Source organism: Sarcophilus harrisii, chromosome X (genome assembly GCF_902635505.1).
Source record: "Sarcophilus harrisii chromosome X, mSarHar1.11, whole genome shotgun sequence".
In the NCBI taxonomy this organism is placed as follows: Eukaryota; Metazoa; Chordata; class Mammalia; order Dasyuromorphia; family Dasyuridae; genus Sarcophilus; species Sarcophilus harrisii.
The window spans coordinates 34,967,279-34,992,188 of record NC_045432.1 but is presented as its reverse complement, the minus strand read 5'-3'; the positions used below and the strand labels follow the sequence as shown (position 1 = coordinate 34,992,188).

General features: G+C 31.9%; 1 protein-coding gene across 8 annotated transcripts in view; it reads left to right on the top strand.

Annotated features, from left to right (window-relative positions):
- The window catches only part of ENOX2 (ecto-NOX disulfide-thiol exchanger 2), a 291,185-nt gene that overhangs the window by 142,144 nt on the left and 124,131 nt on the right, over window positions 1–24,910 (top strand). Inside the window, exon 2 of one of the 8 annotated variants that reach the window (XM_031944685.1) lies at window positions 12,374–12,436. The exons of 6 other annotated variants lie outside the window; for them this stretch is intronic. In XM_031944685.1, the coding sequence (XP_031800545.1) occupies window positions 12,374–12,436 (63 nt within the window). Of the gene's footprint in view, window positions 1–12,373; window positions 12,437–17,644; window positions 17,841–24,910 lie in introns of those variants that run through there. One more of the 8 variants, XM_031944687.1, reaches the window with a different exon arrangement.

Genomic DNA, 24,910 nt, shown 5'->3' with positions numbered 1-24,910 from the left:
GGATATAGATTGGTATATATCTAGATAATTAAGTAGAAATATATTGATTTCTATATCTATCTAAATGTAAATATATAGGATATAGATAGGTATATATCTAGATAATTAACTGGAAATGTATTTATCTCTATACGTATCTACATATAAATATATAGCATATACATAGGTATATATCTAGATAATTAACTTGAAATATATTGACTTTTATACCTATCTACATGTAAATATATAGGATATAGATAAGTATATATCTAGATAATTAACTAGAAATATATAGATCTCTATACCTATCTACTTGTAAATATATAGGATATACATAGGTATATATTTAGATAATTAACTGGAAATATATTGATCTCTATATCTATCTGCCTGTAAATTTACAGGATATATCTTTGTATATATCTAGATAATTAACTAGAAGTATATTGATCTGTGTATCTATCTACTTGGAAATATATAGGTTATAACATGGTATATATCTAGGTAATTAACTAGAAGTATATTGATCTCTATATTTCTCTACATTTAAATATATAGGATATAGCTAGGTATATATCTACATAACTAACTAGAAGTATATTGATCTCTATATGTATGTAGATGTAAATATATATGATATAGCTAGGTGTATATCTAGATAAGTAACTAGAAATATATTGATCTCTATATCTATCTTCTCGTACATTTACAGGATATACCTAGGTACATATCTAGGTAATTAACTAGAAATATATTGATCTCTATACCTATCTACATGTAAATATATAGGATATAGGTAGGTATATATCTAATTGAAATTTATTGATCTCTATATCTATTTACATGTAAATATATAGGATATAGATAGGTATATGTCTAGATAATGAACTAGAAATATATTGATCTTTTTATCTATTTACATATAAATATATAGGACATACATAGTATATATCTAGCTAATGAACTATTAATATATCCATCTCTATATCTATTTACATGTAAATATATGAGATATAGATCGGTATATATGTAGATAATTAAATTCAAATATATTGATCCCTATACCTATCTACTTGTAAATATATAGGATATAGCTAGGTATATATCTAGATATTTAATTAGAATTATATTGATCTCTATATCTATCTATATGCAAATATATAGGATATAGCTAGGGATATATCTAGATAATAAAGTAGTAGTATATTGATCTCTATATCTATCTACATTTAAATATATAGGATATAGCTAGGTATATATCTACATAATTAACTAGAAATATATTTATCTCTATATCTGCTTACATGTAGATATATAAGATATCGATAGGTATATATCTAGATAATGAACTAGACATTTATCGATCTCTATGTCTATCTACATGGACTTATATAGGATATCGATAGGTATATATCTTGACAATTAACTAGAAATATATTGATCTCTATGCCTGTTTACATGTAAATATATATGATATAGCTACATATATATATGTAGATAAATAACTAGAAATATATTGATCTCTATCTCTTTACATGTAATTATATAGGATTATAGATAGGTATATATCTATGTAATTAACGAGAAATTTATTGATATCTGTCAATCTACATGGACTTATATTGGATATTGATAGGTATATATCTAGACAGTTAACTAGAAATATATTGATCTCTGTCTATTTCCATATAAATATATAGGATATAGATAGGTATATATCTAGATAATTAACTAGAAATATATTGATCTCTATACCTGTTTACATGTAAATATATAGAATATACCTAGGTGTATGTCTAGATAATTAACTAGAAATATATTAATCTCTGTATCTATCTACATGTAAATATATAGGATATAGGTAGGTATATATCTCGATAATTAACTAGAAATATATTGATCTCCATATCTATCTACCTGTAAATATATAGGATATACATAGGTATATATCTCAAAAATTAACTGGAAATTTGTTGATGTCTATATCTATCTGTATGTAAATATATAGGATATAGCTAGGTATATATCTAGATAATTAACGAGAAGTATATTGATCTCTATATCTATCAACATGTAAAAATATAGGATATAGCTGTGTATCTATCTAGATAATTAACTAGAAATACATTGATCTCTATATCTATCTACATGTAAATATATAGCATATAGCTAGATATATATCTAGATAATTAAGTAGAAATATATTGATCTCTATGTTTGTTTACATGTAAATATATAGGATATAGATAGGTATATATTTTGATAATTACCTAGAAATTTATTGATCTGTGTCTATCTTCATGGACTTATATAGGATATCGATAGGTATATATCTTGACAATTTACCAGAAATATATTGATTTCTACGTGTGTTTACATGTAAATATGTAGGATAAAGCTGCGTATATATCTAGATAATTAAGTAGAAATATATTGATCTCTATATCTGTCTACATGTAAATGTATAGGATATAGATAGGTATATATCTACATAATTAATGGGAAATATATTGATCTTTATATGGATCTACATGTAAATATATAGCATATACATAGGTATATATCTAGATAATCAACTGGAAATATATTGCTCTCTAAACGTATCTACATGTAAATATATAGCATATGCATGGGTATATATCTAGATAATTAACTCAAAATATATTGATCTCTATATGTATCTACATGTAAATATATAGGATATACATAGTTATATATCTAGATAATTAACTAGAAATATATTGATCTCTATACCTATTTACTTGTAAATATATAGGATATACATAGGTATATATCTAGATAATTAACTTGAAATAGATTGATCTCTATAGCTATCTGTCTGTAAATATATAAGATACAGCTTTGTATATATCTAGATAATTAACTAGAAGTATATTGATCTGTGTATCTACTTGTAAAAATATAGGTTATAGCTAGGTATATATCCAGATAATTAACTAGAAGTATATTGATCTCTATATCTGTCTACATGTAAATATTTAGGATATAGCTAGGTATTTATCTAGATAAGTAACTAGAAATATATTGATCTCTATCTCTATCTACATGTAAATATATAGGATGTAGCTAGGTATATATCTAGATAATTTACCCAGCTACATCCTACTAGAAATATAATGATCTCTATATCTATCTACTCGTACATTTATAGGATATAGCTCGGTATATATCTAGATAATTAATTAGAAATATATTGATCTCTATACCTATCTACTTGTAAATATATAGGATATACATAGGTATATATCTGGATAATTAAATTGAAATATATTGGTCTCTATATCTATTTACATGTAAATATATAGGATATAGATAGGTGTATATATAGAGATAATTAAATTGAAGTATATTGGTCTCTATATCTATTTACATGTAAATATATAGGATATAGATAAGTATATATCTAGATAATGAACTAGAAATATATTGATCTTTTTATCTATTTACATGTAAATATATACGATATAGATATGTATATATCTAGATAATGAACTATTAATATATTGATCTCTATATCTATCTACACGTAGTAAATTTGTAGGATATAGCTAGGTATATATCTAGATAAGTAACTAGAAATATATTGATCTCTATATCTATTTACTTGTAAATATATAAGATATAGATAGGTATATATCAAGATAATTAACTAGAAATATATTGATCTCTATATCTGTTTACCTTTAAATATATAGGATATACATAGGTATATATCTAGATAATTAACTAGAAATATATTGATCTCTATACCTATCTACTTGTAAATATATAGGATATACATACGTATATATCTACATAATTAACTGGAAATATATTGATCTTTGTATCTACCTGTAAATATATAGGATATAACTAGGTATATATCTAGCTAATTAACTAGAAATATATTGATCTCTATATATCTACACGTAGTAAATTTGTAGGATATAGCTAGGTATATATCTAGATAAGTAACTAGAAATATATTGATCTCTATATCTATTTACTTGTAAATATATAAGATATAGATAGGTATATACCAAGATAATTAACTAGAAATATATTGATCTCTATATCTGTTTACCTTTAAATATGTAGGATATACATAGGTATATATCTAGATTGTTAAATACACAAATATTGATCCTTATATCTGTTTTAATGTAGGTGTATAGGATATAGATAGGTACATAACTAGACAATTTTATACACATATATTAATCTCTATATCTGTTTTCATGTAGATGTATAGGACATAGACCGGTATATATCAATGTAATTAAATACACATATATTGATCACTATATGTGTTTTCATGCAGATGTATATGATATAGATAAGTTTATATCTAGATAATTAAATACACAGATATTGATTTCTATATCCGTTTAAATGTAGGTGTATATGATATAGATAAGCATATATCTGGATAATTAAATAAACTGATATTGATCTCTGTAATGGTTTCAATGTAGGTGTATGGGATATATACAGGTATGTATGTATAATTAAATACACATATTTTGATCTCTGTATCTGCTTACTTCTTTGTGTATAGGATATAGATATTGTATAACTAGATAATTACATAGAAATATATTGATCTCTATATCTGTTTACATGAAGATGTATGCCATATAGACAGATATATATATATAGATAGATAGATAGATATAGATAAATATATAGATATTTTGATCTCTATCGATTTTCATTTAGATGTATAGGATATAGATAGGTATATATCTAGATAATTAAAAGCACATATATTGATAGATAGGTATGTATCGGGATAATTAAGTACACTTTTATTGATCTCTATATCTGTTTACATTTACGCGTATGGGATAAGGATATGTATGTATCTGGATAATTAAATATACATATATTGATCTCTATATGTCTTTACTTGTTAGTGTATTGGATATGGATATTATATAACTAGATAATTTAATAGAAATATATTGATTTCTATTTTAGTTTACTTGTAGATGGATAGGATAGACAGGTATATATATTGAGAAATATTGATATATTAATCTCTGTCTATTTTCATGTCGATATTTAGGATATAGGTATGTACACATCTCTAATTAAATAGTAATATATTGATCTCTATATCTCTTTACATGTAAATATATAGGATATAGATAGGTATATATCTAGATAACGAACTAGAAATATATTGAACTCTATATCTATCTACATGTAAATATATAGGATATAGCTAGGTATATATCTAGATAATGAACTAGAAATATATTGATCTTTTTATCTATTTACATGTAAATATATAGTATATAGATAGGTGTATAGCTAGATAATTAACTAGAAATATATTGATCTCTATATATCTTTACATATAAATATATAGGATATAAATAAGTATATATCTAGATAATTAAGTAGAAATATATTGATCTCTATATCTATTTACATGTAAATATATAGGATATAGATAAGTATATATCTAGATAATTAACTAGAAATTTATTGATCTCTGTCTATGTACATGGACTTATATAAGTGATAGGTATATATCTATATAATTAACTAGAATTATGTTGATCTGCATATCTGTTTACACGAAAATATATAGGAAATAGATAGGTATGTATGTAGATAACTAACTAGAAATGTATTGATCTCTTTATCTGTTTACATGTAATGATATGGGAAATAGGTAGGTGTATATCTAGATAACTAACTAGAAATATATTGATCTCTGTATCTGTTTACATGCAATTATATAGGATATAGATAGGTATATATCTATGTAATTAACTAGAAATTTATTGATCTCTATGTCTATCTAAATGGACTTATATTGGATATCGATAGGTATATATCTAGACAATTAACTAGAAATATATTGATCTCTGTCTATTTACATGTAAATATATAGGATATAGATAGGTTTATACCTAGATAATTAACTATAAATATATTGATCTCTATATCTGTTTACATGTAAATATATAGGATATACCTAGGTATATGTCTAGATAATTAACTAGAAATATATTAATCTCTGTATCTATCTCCATGTAAATATATTGGATATAGCTAGGTATATATCTAGATAATTAACTAGAAATATATTGATCTCCATATCTATCTACATGTAAATATATAGGATATAACTAGGTATACATCTAGATAATTAACTTGAAATATATTGATCTCTATATCTGTCTACCTGTAAATATATAGGATATACATATGTATATATATCAATAATTAACTGGAAATATATTGATCTCTATATCTATCTACATTTAAATATATAGGATATAGCTTTGTATATATCGAGATAATTAACTAGAAGTATATTGATCTGTGTGTCTATCTACTTGTAAATACATAGGTTATAGCTAGGTATATATCTAGATACTTAAGTAGAAATATATTGATCTCTATACCTAGCTACATGTAAATATATAGGATATAGATAGTTATATATCTGGATAATTGAAATATATTGATCTCTATATCTATCTACATGTAAATATATAGTATATAGATAGTTATATATCTGGATAATTAAATTGAAATATATTGATCTCTATATCTATCTACATGTAAGTATATTGGATATAGATAGGCATATATCTGGATAATTAACTAGAAGTATATTTATCTCTATTTCTATTTACATGTAAATATATAGGATATAGATAGGTATATATCTAGATAATTAAATACAAATATATTGATCTCTATATCTATTTACATGTAAATATATAGGATATAGATAGGCATATATCTGGATTCTTAACTAGAAATATATTGATCTCTATACCTATCTACATGTAAATATATAGCATATACATAGGTATATATCTAGATAATTAACTCAAAATATATTCATCTCTATACCTATCTACATGTTATTATATATGATATACAGAGGTATATATCTAGATAATTAACTAGAAATATATTGGTCTCTATCCCTATCTGCTTGTAAATATATAGGATATACATACGTATATATCTAGATAATTAACTGGAAATATATTGGACTCTGTTTCTATCTACCTGTAAATATATAGGATATAGCTAGGCATATATCTAGATAATTAACTGGAAATATATTGATCTCCATATCTATCTACATGTTAATATATAGTATATAGCTAGGTATATATCTAGATAATTAACTAGAAATATATTGATCTCTATATCTGTCTACATGTAAACATATAGGATATAGGTATGTATATATCTAGATAATTAAGTAGAATTATATTGATCTCTATATCTGTCTACATGTAAATATTTAGGATATAGCTCGGTATATATCTAGATAATTAACTAGAAGTATATTGATCTCTATCTATCTACATGTAAATATATAGGATATAGCTAGGTATATGTCTAGATAATTAGAAGTATATTGATCTGTATATCTATCTACATGTCAATATATAGGATATAGATAGGTATATAGCTAGATAATTAACTAGAAATATATTGATCTCTATATCTGTCTACATGTAAACATATAGGATATAGGTATGTATATATCTAGATAATTAAGTAGAATTATATTGATCTCTATATCTGTCTACATGTAAATATTTAGGATATAGCTCGGTATATATCTAGATAATTAACTAGAAGTAAATTGATCTCTATATCTATCTACATGTAAATATATAGGATATAGCTAGGTATATGTCTAGATAATTAGAAGTATATTGATCTGTATATCTATCTACATGTCAATATATAGGATATAGATAGGTATATAGCTAGATAAGTAACTAGAAATATATTGATCTCTATATCTATCTACATGTCAATATATCGGATATCGATAAGTATATATCTAGATAATATCTAGAAATATATTGATCTCTATATCTGTTTACATGAAAATATATAGGAAATATATAGGTATATATCTAGATAATTAACTAGAAATATATTGGTCTTTATATCTGTTTACATTTACATATACAGCATATATATATATATATATATATGTAATTAAGTAGAAATTTATTGATCTCTATGTCTATGTACATGGACTTATATAGGTTATAGGTAGGTATTTATCTAGATAATTAACTAGAAATATATTGATCTCTATTTACATGTAAATATATAGGATATAGATAGGTATATATCTAGATAATTAACTAGAAATATATATTGATCTCTATATCTGTTTACATGAAAATATATAGGAAATAGGTATATATCTAGATTAACTAGAAATATGTTGATCTCTATGTCTATTTACATGTAAATATATAAGATATACATAGGTATATATCTAGATAAATAGAAATTTATTGATTTCTATTTCTATATGTAAATATATACGATATAGATAAGTATATATCTGGATAATTAAATAACATATATATTGATCCCTTTATCTATTATATTTCCGTGTGGGGAATACAGATAATTATTTATCTAGATGATTTAATATAAATATATTGATCTCTATATTTTTTTTCATGCAGATATCAAGGATATTGATAGGTTTATATCTAGATGATTAAATATACATATATTGAACGCTATATGTGTTTACATATAAATATATAGGGTATAGATAGGTGTATATCTAGATGATTAAATGTAGATATATTGATTACTGTATTTGTTTTCATGTAGATATATAGTATATTGATGGGTATATATCTAGATAATGACATACACATATTGATCACTCTATTTGTTTAAATGTAGATATATAGGGTATAGATAAATGTGTATCTAGATGATTTTATATAAATGTATTGATCTCTATATCCATTTACATGGTGATGTATATGTTGTAGATTTCTCTCTATATATCTAGAGAATTAAATACATGCATATAGATCTCTATCTATTTACATGTAGATATATGAGGATATTGATTTCTGTGTTTATGTAACCAATTAAATACTTATATATAAATATCTCTATATGTATTTACATGTAGATATATATGATATACATAGGTATATATCTAGATAATTAAATTCACCTTTATTGATCTCTGTATCTGTTTACATATAGATGTATATGATGTAGATATCTCTGTATATATCTAAATAAGTAAATACATATATATATATATCCATCTCTATATCTATTTATATGTAGATGTATGTGATATGTGTGTCTGTATATATCTAGATAATTAAATGCACATATATTGATCTCTATATCTAGTTACATATAGATGTATGATATACATAAGTATGTATCTAAATAATTAAATACATATATAGATCTCTATATCTATTTCCATGTAAATATATATGATATAGATAGGTATATACCTAGATAATTAAATCATGTATATAGATCTCTGTCGATTTACATGTAATTGTATATGTTATAGATAGGTATATATATAATTAAATAAACACATTTATCTCTATATCTTTTTCCATATAGATGTATAGGATATAGGTAGTAATATATATAGATAATTAAATACACATATATTGATCTCTATATCTGTTCATGTTGATGTATGGGATATAGATTGGTATATATCTCGATAATTAAATACACATTTATTGATCTCTATCCGTTTACATGTAGATGTAGATGTTTCTATATATATCTAGATAATTCAGTATATATATATAGATCTCTATGTTTATTTACATGTAGATATATGTGATGTAGATGTTTCTCTCTATATATAGATAATTCAGTACATATATAGATCTCTGTTTATTTACATGTAGATGTATGTGATGTAGATGTCTCTGTATATATGTAGATAATTAAATACATATATATGTAGATCTTTATATCTATTTACATGTAGATGTATGTGATGTAGATGTCTCTGTATGTAGATAATTTAGTACACATATATAGATCTCTATATCTCTTTACGTGTAGATGTATATGATTTAGATCAGTGTATATCTAAATAATTAAATACATATATAGATCTTTATCTGTTTACATGTAGATGTCTCTGTATTTATGTAGATAATTCAGTACACATATATAGATCTCTATATCTATTCACATATGTGAATATGTTACTAATTCACATATGTGATATACATAACTAATATATATCTAGATAATTACGTATATGTAGATCTCTATATCTATTTACATGGAAATGTATGTGATATAGATGTCTTTGTATATATCTAGATAATTAAATAAATGCATATAGATCTCTGTATCTATTTACATGTAGATGTATGCGAAAATATGTCTATGTATATATCTATATAAATAAATACATATATATATAGTTCTCTATATTTACATGTAGATGCATATGATATAGGTATATATCTAGATATTTAAATATTATACATAGATCTCTATTTCTGTTTACATGTAGATGTATATGATATAGGTAGGTATATATCTAGATAAGTTAATACACCTATATTGATCGGTATATCTATTTACATGTAGATGTATGTGATGTAGATGTCTATGTATATATCTAGATAATTAAGTTCTCACATATACTCACACATACACACATATATATAGATCCCTATATCTATTTACATATAGATATATATGATATAGATGCGTATGTATATATCTAGATTATTAAACATATTTAGATATTTATATCTAGTTACATGTAGATGTATATGATTTAGATGTCTATGTATATATCTAGATAATTAAGTACACACACATATATAGAGATCTCTATATCTATTTACATGTAGATGTATATGATATAGATGTCTATGTATATATCTAGAAAATTCACTCTTCACTCCTTCCTTCTCTCTCCTCTCTTCTCCCTCCTCTCTCTCCCTTCCTTTCTTCCTCTCTCCTCTCTTCTTCTTCATCTCTCCCCCCTCTTCTCTTCTCCCTCCCCCCTCTTCTCTTCTCCCTCCCCCCTCTTCTCTTCTCCCTCCCCCCTCTTCTCTTCTCCCTCCCCCCTCTTCTCTTCTCCCTCCCCCCTCTTCTCTTCTCCCTCCCCCCTCTTCTCTTCTCCCTCCCCCCTCTTCTCTTCTCCCTCCCCCCTCTTCTCTTCTCCCTCCCCCCTCTTCTCTTCTCCCTCCCCCCTCTTCTCTTCTCCCTCCCCCCTCTTCTCTTCTCCCTCCCCCCTCTTCTCTTCTCCCTCCCCCCTCTTCTCTTCTCCCTCCCCCCTCTTCTCTTCTCCCTCCCCCCTCTTCTCTTCTCCCTCCCCCCTCTTCTCTTCTCCCTCCCCCCTCTTCTCTTCTCCCTCCCCCCTCTTCTCTTCTCCCTCCCCCCTCTTCTCTTCTCCCTCCCCCCTCTTCTCTTCTCCCTCCCCCCTCTTCTCTTCTCCCTCCCCCCTCTTCTCTTCTCCCTCCCCCCTCTTCTCTTCTCCCTCCCCCCTCTTCTCTTCTCCCTCCCCCCTCTTCTCTTCTCCCTCCCCCCTCTTCTCTTCTCCCTCCCCCCTCTTCTCTTCTCCCTCCCCCCTCTTCTCTTCTCCCTCCCCCCTCTTCTCTTCTCCCTCCTCCTCCTCTCTCCTCCTCCTCCCTCCTCCTCCTCTCTCTCCTCCTCCTCCCTCTTTTCCCTCCTCCTCCTCCCTCTTCTCCCTCCTCCTCCTCCTTCTTCTCCCTCCTCCCTCTTTACTTCTTCACTCTTCACTTCTTCTCTCTCTCTCCTCTCTCCTGCCTCCTCTCTCCTCCCTCTTCTCTCCTCCCTTCTTCCTCTTCACGTCTTTACTTTTTAACTCTTCATTCCTGCCTCCTCTCTCCTTCCTTCTCTTTCATCTCTCACCCCTGCTCCCTCCTTCCTATTCCCTGCTCACTCTTCCCTCTTCTGTCCGCTCTTCTATCCTCTGTTCTCTCTCCTTCCCCTCTCTCCTTCTTCCTTTCCCTCTTCCTCATTCCTTCTTCCTGTTTCCTCTTCCCTCCTGGCTTTCTCCTCCCTTCTCCCCCATTGTTCTAACTGTATTCATTCCTCCGTATCTCAATGCTTTCTGACATTTGACTCCATATATACTTAGAACATCTACTGATTTGGGGCTGGCAGGGCCCCGAGATCATCGTTCAGTTGGCCAAAATCTCAAGGGCCTCCCTGCCTCGCCATACTAAGGTGGCTTTGCCACTGTGCCATCCTTGACATCTGTGGTACCTAGCACTGAAGGGTTCTCCCAGTGGGGGCTCATTGAACAGTGATATCACCGCATTTCTGTCAGCTCATCCCAAAATGAGAGGCCCTTTTTTGGCTTCCCTCTCACCAGGGAAGCCTGTTGGAGACATGTTCTGCTAATACTCTTAGGTCTTCTGCAGATGTCTTGTAATGAAAGTATCTCATCAGTGCCATGTGTCCCCCATCTTCCCGCCAGGCTTGGGGTCTTTCTCAACCCCCTCCCCTGTCCATTCTTGTAGAGGGGATCTGAAGCATAGGTCTATTTGTAGTTTCTGTATAGATTCCAATCACATAATCTAACCTCATCTTACAGAGGAAGAAGTTCGGGAGAGGGAAGACGAGTCAAAGGAACAAGTTGTTCAAGAAAAACAAGCAAGTGAGTGCTAGTGCCAGGATGGCTTTTGACATGAAATTCAGACCTCTCTTTGTAACAAACTTCACCTTGCCCGGCATTGGGATTTCCCAACATTCTCCCTGCAGAAACTCAAACCCGCCCCCCCCAACCCCCTCCCCCCTCCCCCCCCCCCCCCCCCCCCCCGCGCGCCGCTGTGTCTTTTCAGAACCTCCAGTCCATCAACTTCTTGGTTCTTTCCCTTCAGGTATTCATACTTACACTGGTTATGGTCTCCTCGCCTCCCCATCTTAACTCCTTGGTGATCATACTAGTTCAAGTACCCTAGCTTCTTCTCCCAAGGCCTTTACTCCCTCTTAGAAGAGCTGGCCCTCCCCAACCTCCACAAGGGTCATTGATATTAATATTATTCATTATAGTATTTTTCAGTCCTTTAAGGTTTACAAAGCATTTTCAAATATCTGATTTTATTCTGATAACCATAGATGTTATTAGCGCTCCATTTTACAATTGAGGAAAATGAGACAGATAGATCAAGTCACCTGTCCAAAGTTCACCCACAATAAATGGTAAGAATTTGAGGAAAAAACTCTGGAGAGTTATTGCAAGGGGTAAGTATAGGTAAACTAACACCGAGTTATACTAAATTCATCTCATGACCTTTTTTCATTGTGTTACTTACTAAGCTGGATGATCAAAGGGCAACCATGGGCATATATTTTTTTTTTATTGTTGGACTCCAAATCTCAGGGAGGTATTTAACCAAGCTTTTGCTGAAATCTTTGTGGACAAGAAAAGACAGCCCAGTGATATTCAGTAGGTAATCATGCAGCTGGTTGAAAAACTCCCCAAAGAGGGCTGGTTAATGGGTTGACATCATCCTAGTCAGGGGTCTGTTCAGTGTTTTTTATTAATGACTTGATGAAGACATTGCTGGCTAGCTTATTAAATTTGAAGATGACACAAAACTGGGAAAATCAGTTTCCCTGGTGAGGGGCAAAAGCAAGATTCCACATGATCTGGATAGGTTAGGAGGATAAAGAACTGAGACAAGGAGGAAGAAACCGAATAGGTGGAACTGGGATAGTAGCTTCTGGCACTTTGGCCAGAACCACTCTGCAAGGCTGAGACGGAGACGGGAGAGAGTTGGAGACAGAAAACCAAAAGATGGGGTGGTTTAAAAAAAAAACAAAACAGTTCACAGACTCCAGGTTAAGAACCTTGCCAGACAATGTCTGATGCCCCTTTCACTTAAATACAATGCTTCTGTAGGTGCTTTCGACGCAATCAAAAAACCACTACGGTGTTGTGTTTTCTCGTATCTGTAAGTTAAAAGCTTCCTCTAAATTTGGGTGGAAGGAATTCTTTGAATAGTAGAGGGAGGGAGGGAATAAATGTAGTTTGTTTTTCTTTTAGCTGTGTGATTATGGGCAATTCCCTTAACAAACTCAGAGTCTCGGTTTTCTCCTCTGTAAAACAGGATAATGCCAGAACAGCTGATAAGGTTACCGTGAAGAAGATGCTTTAGCAAAGCATCAAATTCTACACAAATAATGTTAGTCTCATTATTGTTAAAATATTAGTAAGCTCCCGTGTGGCAATGTTTGTTAACTCAAAAGTGAGTCAATATGATGCAAAGCATATGGAGCCTACTGTAGGGACCCAAGGAAACTTATTGATTTCTTGATTTATTTGCTGTCTGTTGCTCTTGGGAGGTGCCCAAAGCACTTCGGTTAGATCTGTTTAGAAAGACTAGTGTCAAGAGAACTCTTTTTTTCTATGCTACACACGTGTGAGGCGGGGATGTGATCCATTGGCTGTGTTAGGTTTGGGGTGTTATAAAGATGAATTTCTTGGTTTTGTGTTAGCTGAGTCAGGCAGTCCAGCAATATTTCTTAAGTTTTTACCTTTAGCTTAGAGTACCATGTCTCTGCTATAAATTAAATGGGAAGACCGCATTGGGTCTCAGTTTTCTCTTCAGTAAAATAAGAAGATTGGACAAGATGACCTTTTAAGGTCCCTTTAAATCTTGAGAATTTTTCTCTGCTTAAAGTATGCTGGAAGATAGTCCCAGTGACATCTCTCCCCAGGAGGTGGATTTTTTTTTTAATAATATCTGGCCCCTAGCAATACAGATACATTCATCAATTCAGTAACCATAGGTGGCTCCTATGACCAAAGCCCTGTGTCAGAAGAGTTCCTGATCAGGAAAGAGAAAGGAGGCCGGGCCTCTGCCTTTATGGAACTCACAATTCCCCACTAGTGGTGAGGGAGGTGGGAGAGATAAGCAATCCATGACACAAATGGGCACTGCTCAGTACTCTCCCCTTCCTATACCCTCAGTGGTTCAGTCAGGCCAGTGATATATGGATGTTTGCCCTAGCATTATAGAAGGCTAGCCATCTCTGCCTCTGAATTGACCCTTTAGAATATAAGCTCTTTGAGGGTAAGGAGGGTTTTGTTTTTTTTTTTTTTTTTTTTTTTTTAGCTCTATGTGCTCAGCAGGTGGCCTGGCATTCAGGAAGCTCTCCAACAACACTTGGAGTTACTCCCAGGGGGTCCACCTGAGAGCTAGAGGCCTTCCTTGCTTTCTCCTGACATCTCTGGGACACCAAGGGAATAGGTTGGCTGTCCAGCCCTGTGGGTAGAAATGTACAGAGGCACATGATTAATGCTAGATCATGACTACAATGGAGAATAAATTGTCAGTAGATAGTAGAAGGGAGTATACGGTGCTATCTGAGGCTAGGGAAGGAAAGCCCATTTCCAACTCTGGGAATCGAGGAAGACTTTTTGGAAGAAGGGCCATTTCAGCTGAGTCTTGGAGCGTGGGTAGGTTTTCAAGAGTTAGAGATAACAGGTGGCTAGGTTTATAGAGCATTTATTTCTAGATTTAAAATGTATTATATTTATATTAGTGAAATAGGTTTTAATTTCTATTAATTAAATAAATATTAATTTACTATTTATATATTATTTATTTAATTTATAGAGTGCCTAAGTTCAACTCCAGCCCCCCCAGCCACTTAACTGTGTGACTTTGGGCAAATCAGTTAATCCTGATTGCTCCAAAAAAATAAAGGAGGGATGTGAGGGCGATCTGGCTGAGATATGTCACCCCATTGATCGCCAGGGTTGATTCGGCTGATCTGGATGGCTAGGCCGGTGTCCCCTTCCTCCCTCACCGCTCCATGTGCGTCCCTCCCGAAGCTGCGCACTCGGTCAAAGAGGACGACCTTCCCCAATAGAGGGGTATACGAGTAGCTGCGCTCCCCTGCTAGAACAAGCTCCCAAGGTCCAAAACATAAAAGAAGTAGAGATGGAAGATGAGAAAACTTGGAGAAAAAGCCTGAAGAGAGGAGAGCAGAGGGTGTATGTAGCAGGGCTGACAGATGACCTAGTTTGCCCAGAGAATCTGACAAATGCAGGGGAATGGGATGGGAAAGGCAGGCAGGGAAGTGCTATTTTGTTGAGAGCCTTGAATGCTAATTCAAGGCTAACAAACAGCACTTTCACCTCCGTTCAGAGGTTTGAATTAGAATGACTCTATTCCATGTGAGTTGATATTTGGAATGTATTTGAAACTTCAGGGAGGCTCTGGTGTGCCAGTGTGACAGGTAAAATACATATCAGACCATTGCTAATTTTCTAAAGGTCAGGGTGGTTGCAGGAACATCTCAATAAATTAGGGCCATCACTTAGTCGGCTTTTTTTTTTATTCTGAACTCTCCTTTTAGGGGGGAAAAAAAGAGTCAAATTTCAATCGTAGAAACCCCAGGGAAGGAACAGCAAATTCCCAGGGGATCTTCTGGGCTGAGAGTATCAACCCCATCTTCTGTTCATTATAAATCACAGTCCACCACAAGCACATAGCGAAAGGGAAAGATCAATTACCTGTCCAGGGGACACAGCTTCTGAAAAAAATAGTCACATCAGCACGCAAGGGGGCCAGATGGCTCACCAATGGCCAGTTCCTTCCAGTAATCAGAGTCTGGAGGAACACCTAGATCTCAGGGGACTGAGATACAAATAAGAACTTGGGTGCACAAGAGCCAAGGAGACCTGAATTCAAACCCAATTCGATTTAGTAAACCTTTATTAAGCACCTACTGTGAGCCAGGTACTGTGCTAAGTGCTGTGTGACGCAGGGCAAATTGCTTTAGCTCTGTCTCAGTTTCCTCATCTGGAAAATGAGGATAAAAATAGCATCTACTTCCCAGGATTATTTTAAGGATATAAGATAATAATTATAAAGTACTCGCAATGCTTGGCATATAGTAAACACTAAATATGAGCTCTTTATTATTATTATTATTAATTTTTTGACTTTTTTTTTGACTGGAGCAATTGGGATTAAGTGATTTGCTCAGGGTCACACAGCAAGGAAGTCTTAAGTGGCTGAAGCTGTATTTGAACTCGGGTCCTCTGCCTCCAGGGCTGGTACTCTATTCACTGTACCACTGAGCTGCCCCCATATTATTATTAATTCTAACACCTGTCATATAGCACTCTATATATTTCATATAGCACATATAGAGCTTTGTGAGTGGCTTTACAAACAGTCTTTATTCTGGGTCAGAGGGATTATGATCCCTAGTTTATAGACAGACTGAAGCTAAAGGACTCTTCATGTGGTCAGACAGCTTTTAAATGGTTGAGGTAGCATTTAAACTTATCAAATCCAACACCGCAGAGTTCTCTGAGTGGAAAGGGAATCGGGGAAGACCTTCCCAAAGAAGAAGGCTTGAGATCTTGTGCCAATAAAATTCACTGTGATTTAGAACCTGCAGACATGTCGCCCTTTTGTCCCCTTCCCCTCTCCCACTTCCCAGGCCTGGCCCCAATTTTGAGGAGGCAACCATGCAGACAAAGAGTTAAATTCTGTTCATTAGTGAATTCTTGTTTATCAGCCTGTTAACCATGGCAGAAAGTAACCCTAATAAATGAAAGTATAATTATAATGCACTCAGGACAGTCCCTGGCATACTGATTATCATTTGGGGTTTTCTTGGCAAAGATACTGGAGTAGTTTGCCATTTCCTTCTCCAGCCCGCACATAGTAGGGGCATAATCAATTTTATTACTTCCTGGTATATTTTGTCCCCTGGTTATCACTACCCAAAAAAGGCCAGCCTCCAAAAGTTCCCTGCTTAATATTCAGTAACTAGTGATTGGCCAGAGAGCTTACCCAGAATTCTTGTATATAGAGCATTCCAACTCAAGAGAATGTTACATTATTGTATCCTGGTAGCCAAGCAGTGAGGAGGCAACGCAGGTTGTCTTAAGACACATTGCTGTCCTTACTGTTTGAATTTAGTGCCTTGAATTCTTCTTTATGACTCCATGGAGTTAGAAGCCCAAAATAAAGAATTGGAGGAAGAGGAAATATGCATATTCTATGTACCAACAGCTTATTGTCCCGTAATGGGTAAGTTTTTTTTACTATTTTCTTTGGAAATGGATTCCTTACTTGCCCCTTAGATCAAAAGCTGCACGAAAGAGACACGTTTTGATTTTTGAGTCTTGCAAAAGATCCAGAAAGTGGAAGAAAAGGAGGGAGGTTCTTGTAATTATGGGGGTTTGGGATTATGGAGAGCAAAGGGAATCTTTTTCTTGTTAGGAATGGTGGTAATGGGAAGTAGGGAGCACATGTTTTACTGGTTTCTGTGAGGATGGGATGAGGTGGTTGGCAAAATGCCTGTAGTTGTATAGTTTGTAGCAAATTGAAGGTGGGGCCTTCCCTAGGCTCATGTAACAATTTGTAATGTAGTAGGAGCTAAGGAAAATGGAGGGGGAATTGCAACTGAGGAAAGCCAGTAAGAAGGGAATTCAAAGAACTGGAACTGGATGGGAAAATGGCCCCTGCCCCGGGGAGGGGGGGGTATAACGGGGAGGAGGGGGTTAAAATCAGTCTAAGAAAACTCTCCCAGGTAGAGTTTCAGTAGAAAATCTTCTCCTTGAGGAGAGGGACTATTATTATTTTTGGTTGGTTGCTTGGTTGATGTTAACTTGGAGTGTGTGGACTTTGAATTCTCAGGAACTTGTGCTTGCTAAATGTTTTCCAAATGGTACGGCCAGAACATGTGGCTTGTGACTATTCACAGGCACTTCTGTAAGTCTCAATGACTTACATTTATTTATTCAACAAACTTTTACTTGGTGCCATCTAGAAGCAGCTGATTAATGCCTAGCAGAGTGAGGAAGCTCCAAGTTCAAGTTTTTAGCTCTGTGACTCTGGGCAAGTCACATGCTTCTAAGCAACCTTAGTTTCTTCTTCTGTAAAACTGGAGGAATAATAATAGCACCTTCCTCCCAGGGCTAAGAGGAAAATGAGCAATTTCTAAAGCACTTAGCTCAGTGTATGGTATATAGCAGTTATTTAATAAATGCTTTTTCCTTTCCTTCTCTTTTTAAGTGGCAAGCACAGTACAAGGGACTGGATTTATTTTTTTAAAAAGGGAAAAAGTCCCCACTTTGCAGGGGAGCCTGACCAAGCAAACAACTTCACTTAGCACCTAAAAGCAAGGGGTTTAGACTGGATCATATCTTGGTATTTAAATTTAGATACTGTTCTGATTTCCCTTATGTGAAGCACTGATGCAAAAAGTTAGAACTTTTGGACACTGGTTATCTCCATGCTAGAAAAATATTTCATTTGGGAGACTTTGTGACTCCAGTATCTGATGATTTTTCTTTTGTGTATAGATAGCATCATTGGCGACCAGCTAGAGTTTGCCTTTTCACATCTAGTTAGGAGAGAAGTTTCATGGGAGATAAAACTATCTCTTTGAAGTTTTTTTCTGATGTGTACATGTATACACATACACATAATATACCTATATTAACTAGGAAACTAGCATTTATTAAGAACATATATGTGCCAGGTATGGTAATGAATCAGAAATGATTTCTCCCTCTTTCAATTTCTTAACTTTGTTTTTTTCTTTTTTTTAGTTAAAAGCACATTAAATTAACTGCATTGGGTTACAATATTAGGTGGTTAAGCAAAAATCAGTAAAAAAAAAATCTCCAGAAGTGATTCAGCAGTTTTCCTGGTAAGATATTTCTGTATCTCAAAATGCTACTAATTGGGTAATTCGTTCCTATCATTTAATGATGTGTTTGTTTTTAATAATTTAACAGTTTTATTTTTCCAAATATATACAAAAATAGCTGCTAAGATTCACTTTTCTAAAACCCTAACCCTAATAATTCAACTTTTCCAAAACTTTCTATTATACATTGCTTTGTCTTTAAGACAGCTTTTTTCTGATTTGCATGCACACAAACAGGCAAACATATATATATATGTGTGTGTGTGTGTGTGTATATATATATATATGTATGTATGTACACAAACAATAATCAATGAACTAGAATTTATTAAGTATCTACTCTTTATTTGCCAGGTACAGTGAACCACCAGAAATGATCTCTCCCTTCTTGAATTTCTTTTTCTGTTTTGTTACTAAACAAATTTAATGAGCTTCATTGCTATATAATATTATGTGGCTAATAAATCATTTAAAAATCCCTAGAAATGATCTAGAAGTTTTTCAACTGGATTTCAATATCCTACTGATTGGGAAATTATTTATGGTCATTTAGTTATTTGTATCAACACAAACAATAATCAATGAACTGGAATTTATTAAGTATCTAATATTTATTTGCCACGTACAGTGATCAACCAGAAATGATCTCTCCCTTCTTGAATTTCTTTTTCTTTTTTGTTACTAAACAAATTTAATGAGCTGCATTGCTATATAATATTATGTGCCTAATAAATCATTTAAAAATCCCCAGAAGTGATCTAGCAGTTTTTCAACTGGATTTCCATATCCTACTGATTTGGAAATCATTTACTGTATTTTAGTTATTTGCTTATTTTTAGTTTTTTAATAATTTGATTTTTCCAAATGCATGCAAAAGTAGCTCCCAATAATTGACCTTTGCAAAACTTTCTATTGTGCATTGCTTTGTCTTTAAGACAGCTTTTTTCTGATTTCCACAAATACACACACACACACACACACACACATATATATATATATAATTATATATATACAAACACTAATCAATGAACTGGCATTTATTAAGTATCTACTATTTAGTTTCCAGGTACAGTGATCAACCAGAAATGATCTCTCCCTTCTTGAATTTCTTTTTCTTTTTTGTTACTAAACAAATTTAATTAGCCACATTACTGAATGATATTATGGGGCTAATAAATCATTTAAAAATCCCTAGAAGTGATCTAGCAGTTTTCCAACTAGATTTCAATATCCTACTGATTTGGAAATTATTTTTTGTCATTTAGTTATTTATTTGTTTTTAGTTTTATAAAAATTTGATTTTTTCCAAATGCATGCAAAGGTAGTTCCTAATAATTCACCTTTGCAAAACTTTCTATTGTACATTGCTTTGTCTCTCTGAGACAGCTTTTTTCTGATTTGCATGCGCATGTGCACACACACACACACACACACTAACATATATATATATATATATATATATATATATATATATCTGTATGTATCTACACAAACAATAATCAATGAACTGGAATTTATTAAGTATCTAATATTTATTTGCCAGGTACAGTGATCAACTAGAAATGATCTCTCCCTTCTTGAATTTCTTTTTCTTTTTTGTTACTAAACAAATTTAATGAGCGGCATTGCTATATAATATTATGTGCCTAATAAATCATTTAAAAATCCCCAGAAGTGATCTAGCAGTTTTCCAACTGGATTTCCATATCCCACTGATTGGGAAATTATTTACTTTCTTTTAGTTATTTGTTTATTTTTAGTTTTTTAACAATTTGATTTTTCCAAATGCATGCAAAGGTAGCGCCTAATAATTCACCTTTGCAAAACATTCTATTATACATTGCTTTCTCTCTAAGACAGCTTTTTTCTGATTTGCACAAACATACACACACACACACACATACATATATATATGTATATATATGTGTGCATTTATTAAGTATCTACTATTTATTTGCCAGGTGCAGTGATTAACCAGAAATGATCTCTCCCTTCTTGAATTTCTTGTTCTGTTTCGTGACTAAACAAATTTAATTAGCTGCATTGCTATATAATATTATGTGGCTAAAAAATCATTTAAAAATCCCCAGAAGTGATCTAGCAGTTTTTCAACTGGATTTTCATATCCCACTCATTGGGAAATTGTTTACTGTCATTTAGTTATTTGTTTGTTTTTAGTTTTTGAACAATTTGATTTTTCCAAATCCATGCAAAGGTAGCTCCTAATAATTCACCTTTGCAAAACTTTCTATTGTACATTGCTTTGTCTTTAAGACAGCTTTTTTTTTTTTTGATTTGCACAAACACACACACACACACACACACACACACACACACATCAATGAACTAGCATTTATTAAGTATCTACTATTTATTTGCCAGGTACAGTGATCCACCAGAAATGATCTCTCGCTTCTTGAATTTTTTTTTCTTTTTCTTTTTTGTTACTAAACAAATTTAATGAGCTGCATTGCTATATAATATTATGTGCCTAATAAATCATTTAAAAATCCCCAGAAGTGATCTAGCAGTTTTTCAACTGGATTTTCATATCCCACTCATTGGGAAATTATTTACTGTCATTTAGTTATTTGCTTATTTTTAGTTTTTTAATAATTTGATTTTTCCAAATGCATGCAAAAGTAGCTCCTAATAATTGACCTTTGCAAAACTTTCTATTGTGCATTGCTTTGTCTTTAAGACAGCTTTTTTCTGATTTCCACAAATACACACACACACACACACACACACACACATATATATATATATATATAATATATATAAACAAACACTAATCAATGAACTGGCATTTATTAAGTATCTACTCTTTATTTGCCAGGTACAGTGATTAACCAGAAATGATCTCTCCCTTCTTGAATTTCTTTTTCTTTTTTGTTACTAAACAAATTTAATTAGCCACATTGCTATATAATATTGTTGCTAATAAATCATTTAAAAATCCCTAGAAGGGATCTAGCAGTTTTCCAACTAGATTTCAATATCCTACTGATTTGGAAATTATTTTTTGTCATTTAGTTATTTGTTTGTTTTTAGTTTTATAAAAATTTGATTTTTTCCAAATGCATGCAAAGGTAGTTCCTAATAATTCACCTTTGCAAAACTTTCGATTGTACATTCCTTTGTCTCTCTAAGACAGCTTTTTTTCTGATTTGCACACGCACATACACACACACACACACAAACACTAATCAATTAACTAGCATTTATTAAGTATCTACTAGTTAGTTGCCAGGTACAGTGATCCACCAGAAATGATCTCTCCCTTCTTGAATTTCTTTTTCTTTTTTGTTACTAAACAAATTTAATGCGCTGCATTGCTATATAATATTATGTGGCTAATAAATCATTTAAAAATCCCTAGAAGTGATCTAGCAGTTTTCCAACTGGATTTCAATATCCTACTAATTGGGAAATTATTTACTGTCATTTAGTTATTTCTTTATTTTTAGTTTTTTAACAATTTGATTTTTCCAAATGCATGCAAAGGTAGCTCCTAATAATTCACCTTTTACAAAACTGTCTATTGTACATTGCTTTGTCTTTAAGACAGCTTTTTTCTGATTTGCATGCGCACGTGCACACACAATACACACAACACACACACAAACACTAATCAATGAACTAGCATTTATTAAGTATCTACTATTTATTTGCCAGGTACAGTGATCCACCAGAAATGATCTCTCCCTTCTTGAATTTCTTTTTCTTTTTTCTTTTTCTCTTTTGTTATTAAATAAATTTAATTAGCTGCATTGTTATATAATATTATGTGGCTGATACATCATTTAAAAATACCTAGAAGTGATCTAGCAGTTTTCCAACTGGATTTCCATATCCCACTGATTGGGAAATTATTTACTGTCATTTAGTTATTTGTTTGTTTTTAGTTTTTGAACAATTTGATTTTTTGAAATGCATGCAAAGGTAGCTCCTAATAATTCACCTTTTACAAAACTTTCTATTGTACATTACTTTGTCTTTAAGAAAGCTTTTTTCTGATTTGCATGTGCACACGCACACACAGATACACACATACACACACACAAACACTAATCAATGAACTAGCATTTATTAAGTATCTACTATTTATTTGCCAGGTACAGTGATCCACCAGAAATGATCTCTCCCTTCTTGAATTTCTTTTTCTTTTTTCTTTTTCTCTTTTGTTATGAAACAAATTTAATGAGCTGCATTGCTATATAATATTATATGGCTAATACATCATTTAAAAATCCCTGGAAGGGATCTAACAGTTTTCCAACTGGATTTCCATATCCCACTGATTGGGAAATTATTTACTGTCATTTAGTTATTTGTTTGTTTTTAGTTTTTGAACAATTTGATTTTTCCAAATGCATGCAGAGATAGCTTCCAGTAATTCAACTTCACAAAACTTTCTATTGCACATTACTTTCTCTCTAAGACAGCTTTTTTCTGATTTGCACAGGTACACACACACACACACACACACACACACACACACGCTCATGCTCACACTCACACATATATACAAACACTAATCAATGAATTAGTATTTATTACGTATCTACTATTTATTTGCCAGGTCCAGTGATCAACCAGAAATGATTCCTCCCTTCTTGAATGTCTTTTTCGTTTTTTGTTACTAAACAGATTTTTTTTTTATTATAGCTTTTTATTTAGAAGTTACATGCACGGCTAATTTTACAGAATTGACAATTGCCAAACCTTTTCTTCCAATTTTTCCCCTCCTTCTCCCCATTCCCTCCCCCAGATGGCAAGTTGACCAATACATCTTAAATATGTACTAAACAGATTTAATTAGCTATAGTGGTATAAAATATTAGATGGCTAATAAATCATTAACAAATCTCTAGAAGTGATTCACCAGTTTTCCTGGTAAAATATTTCTGTATGTCAAAATCCTTTTTATTGGGAAATTATTTGCTATCATTTAGTTGTTTGTTTGCTTTTAATTATTTAATAGTTTTATATTTCAAATATATACAAAAATAGTTACTAATATTCACATTTACAAAACTTTGGTGTTCCAAATTTTTTCTCTTCCACTTTTCCTCCCCAGAAAAGCCTTTTCTGATTTCCCAGCGTGCGTGCGCATGTGCACGCACACACACACACACATTCATATATACATACATGTACACACACGCTGATCCATCAACTGCCACTTATTAAGTGTGCACTATGTGCCAGGGAGAGTGGTCAACCATAAATTCTCTCTTTTCTTGAATTTCTTTTCCTTTTTCCCTTTTGTTTTTTTGTTACTAAACAAATTAATAAATGTCTAGAAGTGATTCATTAGTTGTTCTGGTAAGATATTTCTGTATCTCAAAATCCTACTGATTGGGAAATTATTTACTATCATTTAGTTTTGTTTGTTTTTAGTGTTTTAATAATTTTCTTTTTCCAAATATATGCAGAG